We start from the raw sequence: 12,435 nt of genomic DNA, 5'->3' as shown, positions 1-12,435 counted from the left end.
CACCGATATGAAGGAAAGTTACATCTGGTTTGTTTACATATCTTTGTTTTTTTTTTTACCAGAACGTCTTTTTACATCCATCCATTTCTCTTCTGAGTTGTTTCCTGGTTTGTTCCTTCTGTCGGCACTAATCTCGCGAGAACTGCTACTCAGGCCATTTCAGGTGGCAGTTCTCGCGAGGCTAGCGACAGCATTAAGTTTAGTAAGGCAGAGGAATGTTTTTATTTATTTATCTTTTAAATGTTATTACATTAAAATATGGGACATTTACGGGAAAATACTGATACAAGATGATGGCGGGAAAGAGGGGTTAAATACAGGAGTTTCCCAGCCAAAATGGGATACTTGACAGGTATGTTTATTCCCTCTTTCTTTTTCTCTTTCTCATGGCCCACTGGGCCGTGTCATGCTTGGATCCATAATTTCCGTTTCTGGCCTTTTTCTGTAGGTATTCTGTAGAAGGATATATTTTCGTTCAACCAGGCGTGGTTATGACATTCAAATACTACGAAGGATTTGGGCATTCTACGATAAAAATCTGCCAGACTGCAAGATCTCCACCGTGTTGTCAGTGGTCAATGGTGGTTGTCAAGCAAAAGCATAACCCTCTTGAAATGGCGGCATGCGTTGCTAGGTCAAGTGCTGACGTCACGCGAAAAGGTGTATTGTTGCCCTTGTAAACAGTGTCTTTGCAATATTGTGTTCAATGTAGACAGTACTGTATTTGGCAACATACTTCATACACAACATTTATAATTTAATTGAAGACTCACACCACAAAGAAGTAGGTTTTGTCTGGTTCTTGTAGGTTCTTGAGCATACATGGGTTTAAAGCAAAGGCAGTGATTGGCTCATTTAGCATCCTTATGACACTAACATGAGACTAGCTCAGAATCTAATAATTCTGAGAATTCTAGCTAAGTTTAAAGGGTATATGTCTAGTTGTTAGTTTATCTCTTTATCTATTTATTTGAGAATGTGCAATGTATTTTATTTAGTTATGACCTCCACCAGGGAGATAATATTTTCATCTTGTCATCACCTGGGATGGGGTTGTCTAATAACCGACAATTTGGGGGTTTGATTCCAGTGCTATACCTGTCGGAATGTCCTTGGGCAAGACACGGAACCCTAGGTGGCTCCCAGTTGTGGACTATATAGAGCCTTGAATGGCAGCTCTCACCCTTTGGTGTGTGAATGGGTGAATGAGCTGATATTTATAAGCACTGTGGGACTACCTCAGTGGTTATATAACGTTATATACAGTAGATCAAGTCCATTTATCTAGACCTATTGAGCCCTAGCTACTGACAATATCTGTCAAAGAGGATTATTGGTGCTTGCTGGAGGTTTGTGTTCTCTGAGTTTATTTGCATTTAAGTCTAATACCAAAATGATGCAGAAAATACCCTATGTACTAAAATTTTGATTGAAGGTTAACTGGATCAACAACATTATTGACTGAATTGATTTTGTATTATAATGAAGTAAAACCATCCATCAGACCATTTTTGGGAAAAATATTCTGTCATTTGTTCAATTGGAGCAAATAATCATAATTTAGGAAGTTGTGTGCTAATACCAAAATCTTTGAAGAATGTCCATTGCTGACTTTCCATGCAAGAAAGCCCACTCATCCCATCTTGATTGTCTGACTAAAGCTGACTAAAGCACAGATTTGATTGGATTGGATTTTGCACATATTATTATGATTGTGACTGTGAGATCAGAAGAAACACACAACAAGTGCCAAATTAATGACCAAACACTACAGGTGGAGTAGTGAACAAATGTGTGTGTCTCTTTAAGAGCTGGAGCGTGCTATTGAGCAGTGGAAATGGGGGTGTTGGGCTGCATTGGAACAATCCTCTCTAATAAGCAGATTTTCACAGGGAGGGAGGGATAGAGAGAGAGAGGTCTAGCCTTAGGAGAAGAGATTTCAGGACCAGGACAGCAGGCGGGCTTTGCATCAGCTGGCATTTCACAGCAAAACATGGAGACGAGCAGGAGATGCTGAAGAAAACACAGCTTCAACTGGATCATATAGATGGATGTTATTTCATCAAGCAAGCAACCCACACAGCGGATAAACCACTTACGGACGCAGTGGATTAAAGACCTACAAGCAGACTAAAGGAGGGAGAGATGACATAGAGGAGGAAATTAATCCAAATCAATTGAGTTGCTTTTTCTCTCTCTCTCTCTGTGTGTGTGTGTGTTAGTGTGTGTGCACACTTTTTTTCAGGAGTGCCACCACATAGTGTGTGTATGTATCTCGTGTGCATAAAACAGGAGACAACGTTGCAGGTTCTTGGTACCACAGGGTAGACATACAAGAAGCAGTCAAGCAGATTACCTTCTGTTTATTTAATCAATGTTAGTCGAAGTCAACACTTGTTCCACTCTCTTTCTCTCTCTCTTTCTGTGCATTTGTGTGTGTTTGCTGTGAAGGAAAGTACACTATGTGATTTTTGTGACGGCTGAAGAGAAAATATGCCTAAAGTAAGGCACTGAGTGGCATCTTCAATTGTTTTCATATTGGACTAACATTGAATTTCAGAGAAGTCTTTTATTTTTTTGTAGGTTCTGATCAGGGTGGTGTCCATGGTGGAGGCTTAGGGATTTAAAGGGCTCCCATTGGGACAACTTCTGAGCTTTGCACTAAAGAGCTGCATCATCAGGTAGGAGGTAGCAGAATAAGTAGGCCTGAGCAGGAGTAGGAGGACGATCTGAGCGTGTGGGTTGTGGACCGTGTAGGCGGGTCGATGGCAGGCTGGTGGAGCTGCTGGATGGTTTTAAACTCTTGCTGAGGAAGGATAATGGCCACTTTGGACCTAGTCTTCTCCTCCCCTCTGACCTGCATGTACTACACACACAATTTGAAGTGCTAGCTAAAGCTAGGAGGAGGCTACCAGGAGGATGGTGTGAGCACCAACTTGTCTCCACAACACTTGGAGACCCCTGACACATGTGAGGGGAGACTTCTGAAGTACTTACTTCTTTTTCTTTATTAAACAGCTGTGAACTAATTAACAAAAGAAGCTGTGGACACTTCTGTTTAGCGTGGGAGTTTTCTCCCACTCCCTCCCACTCTCTCCTCCTCACCCCTGACCTCACCAAGCTCTATCTCCATGGACTGCTTCTAGCTCCAACCTGTCCTTCTTTCTCCTCCCTTCGTTTTATTTTTATTTTCTTTTTCTTTTTGCCGAGGCTTCAAGGCATTTGCCAAGACCTGTTTCATGCATGTCCACTGGCGGCAGGTTCAACTTTGACGATGGGGGGTCATATTGTGGAGGGTGGGAGGAGGGCAAGGCTCATGGCCATGGCATTTGCACGGGCCCCAAAGGCCAGGGCGAGTACTGTGGCTCCTGGGCTCATGGATTTGAACTTGTGGGCATCTACACATGGCCCAGTGGGAATACTTTCCAAGGCACCTGGGCGCAGGGCAAGAGACATGGCGTGGGCGTTGAAAATAAAGGCCGCTGGGTTTACAAAGGGGAGTGGACACATGGCTTCAAAGGACGATATGGTTTGCGAGAAAGCACGGGAACAAGTGGAAAGTATGAGGGAACGTGGAACAATGGGCTGCAAGACGGATATGGGACGGAGACCTACTCAGACGGAGGTAAGTGACACACACACCATGTATCTATCTATCTATCTATCTGTCTGTCTGTCTGTCTGTCTGTCTATCTATCTATTTATCTATCTATCTATCTATCTATCTATTGTCTATCTGTCTATCTATCTATCTATCTATCTATCTATCTATCTATCTGTCTATCTGTCTATCTATCTATCTATCTATCTATCTATCTATCTATCTGTCTATCTGTCTATCTATCTATCTATCTATCTGTCTATCTGTCTATCTATCTATCTATCTATCTATCTATCTATCTATCTATCTACACTCTGTATCTCTTTCCCGGTACAATCCCTTTTCTGTAATATGTGAACCTAACATATTTAGTTTGCATGCATGTACTCACCAGTATTCAGACATGATCTTTTATGCTACTGATAGGAGCTTTTTTCTGTGTGGCGTATTATTCATTTAGCAGTCTTTGCCTTTATTCATGCTGCACTTTTTTAGAAAAAAACTAAACAAAGATTATATAATAAAATATGGGGGAAAAAAGTGGCCAAGAATTGTAACATCGAGGTAACACCTATACCTCATATGCCGCAGCTTTTAAATATCAAAGATAACAAACACGTTATATAAATAATGACTTGAAAGTCTTGCATCGTATACAAATGCACATTTAGTCACTCTGGTTATTATTAAAGAAGAACACACACACACACACATCTGTAATCATACCTGACTTACTCCCGACACTGCTGTCAATCCCTCTGAGGACCCAGTGTGTTTTTATTCACTTATTCAAGTGATTTAAGCCATATTCTCTGGGCTTCTTTGTCTCAAAGAGATAATGAAAATATGCCCTAAACTCACTGTGCCCAACAATACGTGTGATTTATCTTTGTGTGCTCAAACAGTCGTCATCAGCAAAAGAAGTGCAGGCGCTCTGAATAAATGTTTAATAGGAAAAATAAGAAAAAAGAAAATAATATCCATTACATTTCTGCTGACAGCAGACATTATAATAATAATTCTGATTTATTGGATAGTCTTTCACACAACAGAAAGCGACTACTCTTTTCACTCCCAGGATACACAATGTTTTCATTCGTATTGATTTTATTTTTTTTTTCACTGACCATAAATCATTGCCCCACATCAATAATCCCAAATATCACGACAATCTGATCTCTGACCACAGCCCTTCCTCACGCGTACTCAACGTGGACGACCTTCTCTCAATGAATCATATTGGTATATATTATTATTATTATTATTATTATTATTATTATTATCTATCCTACTTTATTTTCTACTACTGTAATGTGTGTGTTTCTGATCCCTACTTTTAACAGTCTTTTACTTAATTATACACTTATTTATTGTTTATTCTTTCTTTGTGAACGTTTTTATTCTTTTATTTGTGATTTTTTTTTTGTCTGTGGCTGTAACAAAAGCAATTTCCCCCTGGGATGAAAAAAGGAATTCTGATTCTGATTAATAATAAATCAATGAAAATATTTCCAGGCTTTGAAGCCTTACCTAAAGGACTGTGTAATGTCCTACCAGGGATATAGAAACAAAATTACAGTTTTTCTCAGTTGCTTTAGAATTGAGATTCTAAAATCTACTTGTTCAATCTTCATCAATGTGTCACTTGTGCACATTAAACAAGTTGCTTTGGTACATCCATGCATATCCTAATGTATATACAGTATATATTTATATATATTTTTTTTATCATATAAGTCTTTACATGCAAAATGGTTGAACATGTCATAAAATGTCAAGAACATTTCCATTTGACTTTTTTTTCGACTTGGTAAATTGCTCCCAGGTGAATCTTGACTTCCTCTAACAAAGTGAAATGTGTGAAGTATTAGATCAACCAACACACAACACAATGTTGCAACATCTGATAATAGAAGGATAAGGAGTTAGACAAGGTTATATCAGCCGGAGAGAAGAAAAGTAAGACGAGTGAGGCTGTGTGTTGGAGGAGTTGGGAGGTAAAACAGAGGAGGAGGCAGAAGAATACACCAGTTACATTTGCACGTACTGGTGAGATCAGAGCCACAGGTAGAGCACGTTCTCGCAGAATAAATGTTGGGAGAACAACTTTGTCCTCAATCATTCAGATTTTCCATCAACAGCAAACTACATCACTGCATGTACAGTTTATCCTACGGAGATTGCCACATTTCTACTGTACTTAGGTTTTGTTCTTTGAATTATACAGTGTTGTCTTTTCATTTCTATATCACTATGACATAGTCCCTCAACAAATTACAATACAAACTGTAAAAGCATTCATGTGAATTTTGTCCAGTCAATCTCCCACATTAAGGCAGTGTTTCTCAAATGGGGGTAGATACCTAGGGGTACGCGACGGCACAACAGGGGGTACTTTAGAGAGAGTGAGAGAGAGAAAAATTAACAAATGAAAACAATGAAAATATTGGGTTTCATATTTATTTTGAGTTAAACATGATAATCATAATAAATAATACCAACAACACACAAAATAAGAGACAAATATGCTGAATAATAAAAAGAACAGACAACAACAAAAACACACAAAATGACACAAAGAACACACAAAATAATGATAGATGAACTTGATTAGAACATGAACTGAAAATGCAAGTCAGTCTTGGTCCCACATCAGGAGGGAGATGACCGGAAATGATAAAAACGATAGAAATGAATCTAGTCAGGAGGCACTTAATACAATTTTATCCCACTTAATTTAAAAAAATTTGATTCTTTAAAAAGTGTATCACTCAATCATTCCATCATTCTGCTCCAAAGTAGTTTTTTTCACAGAATTCTGAGCAAAACGTTCTCGTTGCTGCTATCCGGAGTTTCTGAGAGAAGTCTCGATGTCCCGCCCTCAACAGCTCTACTTCCTCTCCTGCCTCTGCCAATCTACCAGAAGCTACGTTTTTACGTTTGTGCACACGCATTGCAAAACCTAACAAAGTCGCATAGCTACAAAAACTACACATTTATTGTTAGAGTGCCATAACTTTTGATTAAAACATGTTCATTACCTGTCCATGAGAAATGTCGTCAAATCCTGGTCCGTTCGGAATCTTTTTAAAAGCAGCACCGAGATAAATTCTGTTGCGGTCACAAAGACGTTATCCACAAGTTTTGTACCCGGAACTTCTCTTTTCTTTTTCAGTAGAAGCTTTATACGTTGGCAATTTTTGGAATGGATAACTGGAGTTTTGGAGCGCTCTTCCATGACACTACGCTGCTCAGAGATATACCTCTTTGCTGTTGCATGTGCGCATTCACTTTGAATGACAGTGGTGCGCTCCAGGAAGTCGAAGCCTATTGGCTGGGCAAAGTCGGTGCTTTCTTGCATTTGTATAGGGCTCTATGGACGATACATTAATGTATATGAATGACCACCGGCAGTAGATTATAGTAAAAGACTTGTTATGTATTTTTTATACATAAATATAGATTTCTCAGAAACTCTGGATATCAGCTTTAAGATATAATTTACAATTTTCTTCCAAACTTCATCCATAGTCACAATATCCCTCCAGATAACACTGTTATTTTTGACAACATGATTAAGCAGTTTCACTGTCTTATCCGTACACATCTATACAAAGACATGTTATTTTGATGGCAATGACGTGTCCATTGACATGGATATTTACTGTTGAGAGACGACTGAATGATTTTGAGCAAGAGACTTGCTTTTAAGGTGATCCAATGTGTTTTGCTATCTGTACGAATCGTTTTGAGAAATGCACTTACTGTTGTGCAAATGGTGAGAACGATTCGAGAAATGTCCCCAAGTGACTGAGAAAAAGTATAACAGAGCTCGGCTTTTACAGGTAGAAAACCAGATCAATCAACTTGATGGACAAAATGCTTGTCATCCCTTGATGGTTAAACGCAAATATTGAATACAAGATTGGAATAGAATCTGATTGTCTAAGCCAAAACATTGAAAGCTTCTACGTTTTTGAAACAGAAACATTTTGACTCCCCCATAATACTTAATGAAGTGTGTTGTAATGCTAATCCATAAAAAGGTTGGCAGATATACACACATTTCTCTCCTAAACAGACCAGAAGATACTGGCAAAGGTTTGAGCTAATCAGCTTAATAATCTTTTGCACATACTGTATCGATTCACTCAGACAACTTGATGCCCAATGGTCATATTTCATATTTGCTGTACTTGAAACATTTGATTTAGGAGACAAATTTAGAACCTGCATCTAACCTTTATATGAAAAATAAAAACCATCAAGCTTTGATATTAATTAACAATACGGAAGTATCTGTCTACGGTTTCTGCAAATTAAGAACAATGTACACACACACGTTCTCCCCTTCATTTCCAAATCGATGCCTGTTAGTCAATGAATACCATTTGAAAGCAGGATCTTGTCCTTTTTTAACAGACTATACAATCCACCAACACCTCACAACTACTTCCATTAAAACCAACTGAGAGGAAGAGTTGGGAGGGCAGATCCCTGACAACACCAGGGAAGAAAGTCTTAAGGAGATTAGTACTGGTGCCAAAAACTCTAGACACTGTCTCAGACAGTTTAAAATGATTCAAAATCCATCTTTCTAATGTGAATCTTAATATTTTTTTCCCTAATCATTCCTTCAAAATGTGACAAATGCAATGTTGCTGAAGCAAATCTTCTCCACAGTTTTGCCCTCTGTCCCAAATAAGAAATATTCTGGACAGTTGTTTTCAAGACCAACTCTAAAATTATTTGTGTTCCAGTTAAACCTGATCCCAGGATAATTATATTTTGGGACTCAGTAACTCTACATTAGTATTAAACGGCACTCAGCAGCAACTCTTTTCCTATAGCCTAATTACTGCAAAAACTAATACTGACATTCTGGAAATAGAATGAAGTCCCCAAAGTCAAGCAATGGCTAAGTGAAACGATAAATACTCTCCATCTTGAAAAAAAACACGATTCTTACTAAAGAAGATTTACAGTAGTCCCTCATTTATCGTTCTAAAAAATAACCTGCAATAGGCGAAATCCGCAAAGTAGTCAGCTTTATTTTTTACAATTATTATAAATGTTTTAAGGCTGTAAAACCCCTCACCACACACTTTATACACTTTTCTCAGACAAGAATGAACATTTCTCTCCTGTTTAAACACTCTCAAAGTTCAAACCTTCGTATGTTAAAACATAAACCTGTTTTCAAACATACAGCACTTCAGAGTCACTCTGCTAGCGATCAGACATTGATGCCGAGCGCATTCAGAGTTTTTGTAGTCTGTTCACCCATTCAACCATGGAGTAGAAGCTGTGTGTGACCACCTGGAGCTGTATGACACAGCCTTTATAACTGGGACCGGACTAGGAAGGATTTGGCGTGGAGGAGAATCAGCGAAGAGGTGGTAGTAGCAGGTAAAAGTTCTCTCTGTAGCACTGAGCCAGGATAGCATTAGCCGCTAATCACACCGGCTTTTTTCACTGGTGGTTTATGTTTATGAGAGGAGAAAAAGGAGCGCAGCTCCTCGTTTCAGCAGGCAGTGAAACTCACCGAGTCAGGACGCAGAACACAATGCGCGTTCATACGCTGTAAAAAATACATCCAAGATTGCACTTTAAAAAAAAAATCTGTGAAATACAGAGGCCGCGAAAGATGAACCGCGATGTTGCGAGGGACTACTGTATTTAATTGGTTCTGGCCGATCTTTGTCCCCTATTATGGGGCACTGATTGTAAAGTTGCACATACTAAAATAAACATTTAGCAACAAACTACATTTAAAAATGTGTGAATTTTCTTTATGTTACTTTTGACCAGATTTGATTAGCAATACTTATGAAATTAATGATGTCATTAATGTCAATGTCAACTGTAAATGTTAAATTTAAATCTAAATCTAAATGTCACAGGTGAAACTAAATATTTAGCTAATATGCAAATTGACCAGTATGAGCTTTTATTTTGGTTCTTCTGATGAATTTGCCTTTTAGGTAAAAATTTAGTTTCACCCGTGACATTTTTGGCGCGGTTCTGGTCGTCTGCTGGGTGTGGGCTTCGGCTCCTCCGCTGGGGCCTCGGGCAGGGAGTTCTCTGGGCCCTCCCCTCGGGGGGTTGGGCGCGGGGGTGGGGTGGGGGGGTGGGGGGGTCGATGGGGTGGGGGGTCTGGGGGTTGGGGGTGGGATCGGTGGCGTGGTGCGCTGGGTCCTTGGCTCCTTGGGGCTTTCTCGGGTGTGTATGGGGGGGCGATGGCTGCCTCTCGGCTTGGGATCTTGGGGGCGTTCGGGGGACTGCTTGGCCGTGGGGTGGTCGCCGGGGGCCCTTAGGCTGCCTGCTCTTGCTGCTGGCCTGACTGCTTCTTCGGGCCCGGGGGCGGCTCTTGGGTTTTGCAGTGGCGGTACTTGGAAATACATTTGTCATGGATGCACTGGCCTTGGGCTGTGGGATAACACTCATACTGGGCTCAACCTTAGACACGTTGTTCCCAAATATCTGTTTTATGGAATTTCCACTCACCTCTTCCTCTGTTCACAGCCACCACCATTATTCCTAAACCACACACTGGTCACCAAACTGGCTTGACAACACAACAATAAACACAATATACACAACCACAATTTCACATCGCATCACTTAAAACTATTCCTCACCCATTCCATATCCTATCTTGTATCCCTCTTCCCTGCTAACTTCCCCACCCCCCTCCAACCCCTCACCTTGGTGTAACACTGCCCTCTCTTTTTTACATCCTCCCTTTAATAAAGTATTTCTTACCCTTCCCTAGGGAGGGCTGGTGACGGTCACAATTATGCAATGAAATAAATAAATTTATTTAATTGCAATAATAAAATATGCATTGCTGTCAAAAGATTGCACTTCTTGTAGTGTTAACCTTCGAAAGCATGTGCAGACAAGGTAAAAAAAAAAAAAAAAAAAAAAAAAAAAAAAAGATTTAATATTTACATTTGAATTTACCATTTAGATTTAACCTTCATATTTAACGTTTAGATTTGATATTTAGATTTAGATTCAACATTGACATTATATTTTTACAAGAAAAGAAATAACACAAATGTTTTTTAAATCTGGTTTTTTGCTAAATGTAGCAAAAAGTTGCTTTTTATTTTAGCATGCACAACTTTACAATCGCCGCCTCATACCCAATCTTTTTATTCTATAGTTGCCTCAACAGCTGGTTTCCTCTATTATTATTTATTCTTTGTTCCATTTGTATGCAACTTGAATGGAAAAATCATAGAGAACTTCCTTGTGAATTGGTGGATTTTGAACCAACCCTGTTGAATGAATGCCTTTTCTGTGATTTTAATTTAACTATGAGTAAAAGCTAAAAATGCCAAATAACTTCAATTTTAAAAAGTAATAAAAAAAATAAAATACAAATTTGTTTATTAAGTCTCAGCATCTAATTTAAAAACCATATGAGGTTAGCCTCGAGTTCAGTCCCTGCTAATACTTAAACACACACACGCACGTGCAGAAACATACTAACACACTTGCACACTGTGCGCGAGAAAATGCGAGCTCATCACATTTTGGCATACACGCAGGGTGCAGACAGTCACATACATGCAGCTAAAGCCTTGTTACATAACTCTGCGACTAGCAGGCAGAAGTTCAACGCTACACTCCATTGCACATGCGCAAAGGCTTAAAAAATCCACACTGGTTTCAAGGGTTGTTTGAGGATAAATGAGGAGAGGTTTGCTCAATAAATAACCAGACAGATGGCATTAACCCCACAGACAGTGACCACTAGATGTGATGGATGAAAAAGGGCTAAAGAAAGGAAAATGACACAAAATGAACTATTTGTTTTAGCATTATTCTCCAACACACGATCCCTCAAACTGCTTATCTTTCAGTTTTCCTTAGCTGTTTTTGTGCTTTTTTTTAGTTGTTGTTAATATTTTCTGAATATCTAGTCTTTAGTTTATGTTTAAAACCCTTTAACTTGGTCAAAATATCACTTAAAACACTGGTCTCGTCAATGTAGCCTTTACCATTCATCATAAATCTCTGGAATAGTTGCAGATAACATGTCACACATTGTGTGAAATAAAGTTTAGCATAAACACGAATGTCACTATTCATCCGTCCCAATTTGTGAAACGCAATATTTTTTAATTATAATTCACGTGTTCACAGACAAAGTTGGTCCCATTAGACTAATGTAACTATTGAGATTATTACACCTAAATATACTGAATGATTAAATCATCAGCTTGATCTGGTTTAATTATAGGAAATCAGAGAGTTATTTATCAATCATGACTTTATGTAACTCATAAGATGAGTGAAACAAGATTCAGCAACAGCAAAAACACTAATGGAGTTATTTTTGCTTTTGTTGTGCTTTTTTTTTTTAGAAAATAATTTAATTTCAAATGAGGAAATAAATGAATTACATACAATAACACTAATAGAGTGACCCACATGCACAAATATATTCCATAAAATATCAGCTCATGAACTCTTTGAATCAGCAGCTATTGTAGCCTTTTTAAATGTGTCTAATGTTGATGTATTCACATTTATTTGCATTTGTAAAGAACCTGTTTACACTAAGTTGTGAATTTTTTTATTTATAGTTTTTATTTATCGTGATTTTTATTGTTATCGCGATAAATACCAGAAAATCAGGATAATTTTTTTTGTCAATATCGCCCGTCCCTAAAGAAACCTATCACTTTTTAAAAAGTATCTAGGCTTTGCATGGACAGATGCATGCCTACATGCCTAAGGTTTCTGACATCCTCTAAGCAGAGTTTGTGGTTCCTTGTTTCAGCCTAAAAACCAAGGGCAACTGTGACTTATTGTTGTAA

The 12,435-nt window shown here is 38.6% G+C and overlaps 1 protein-coding gene across 1 annotated transcript in view; it reads left to right on the top strand.

The window, feature by feature from the left end:
• Positions 1 to 1,927: 1,927 nt before the first annotated feature.
• Positions 1,928 to 12,435, top strand: part of jph3b (junctophilin 3b) — a 64,407-nt gene continuing 53,899 nt past the window's right edge. Inside the window, exon 1 of the mRNA XM_028448888.1 lies at positions 1,928 to 3,625. Within this exon, the coding sequence (XP_028304689.1) occupies positions 3,244 to 3,625 (382 nt within the window). The 5' untranslated portion in view covers positions 1,928 to 3,243. The remainder of the gene's footprint in view (positions 3,626 to 12,435) is intronic.

Source organism: Gouania willdenowi, chromosome 6, assembly GCF_900634775.1.
Source record: "Gouania willdenowi chromosome 6, fGouWil2.1, whole genome shotgun sequence".
Classification (NCBI taxonomy): Eukaryota; Metazoa; Chordata; class Actinopteri; order Blenniiformes; family Gobiesocidae; genus Gouania; species Gouania willdenowi.
Note: the sequence above shows the minus strand (reverse complement) of the source record. Positions and strands in the feature narration are given on the sequence as shown.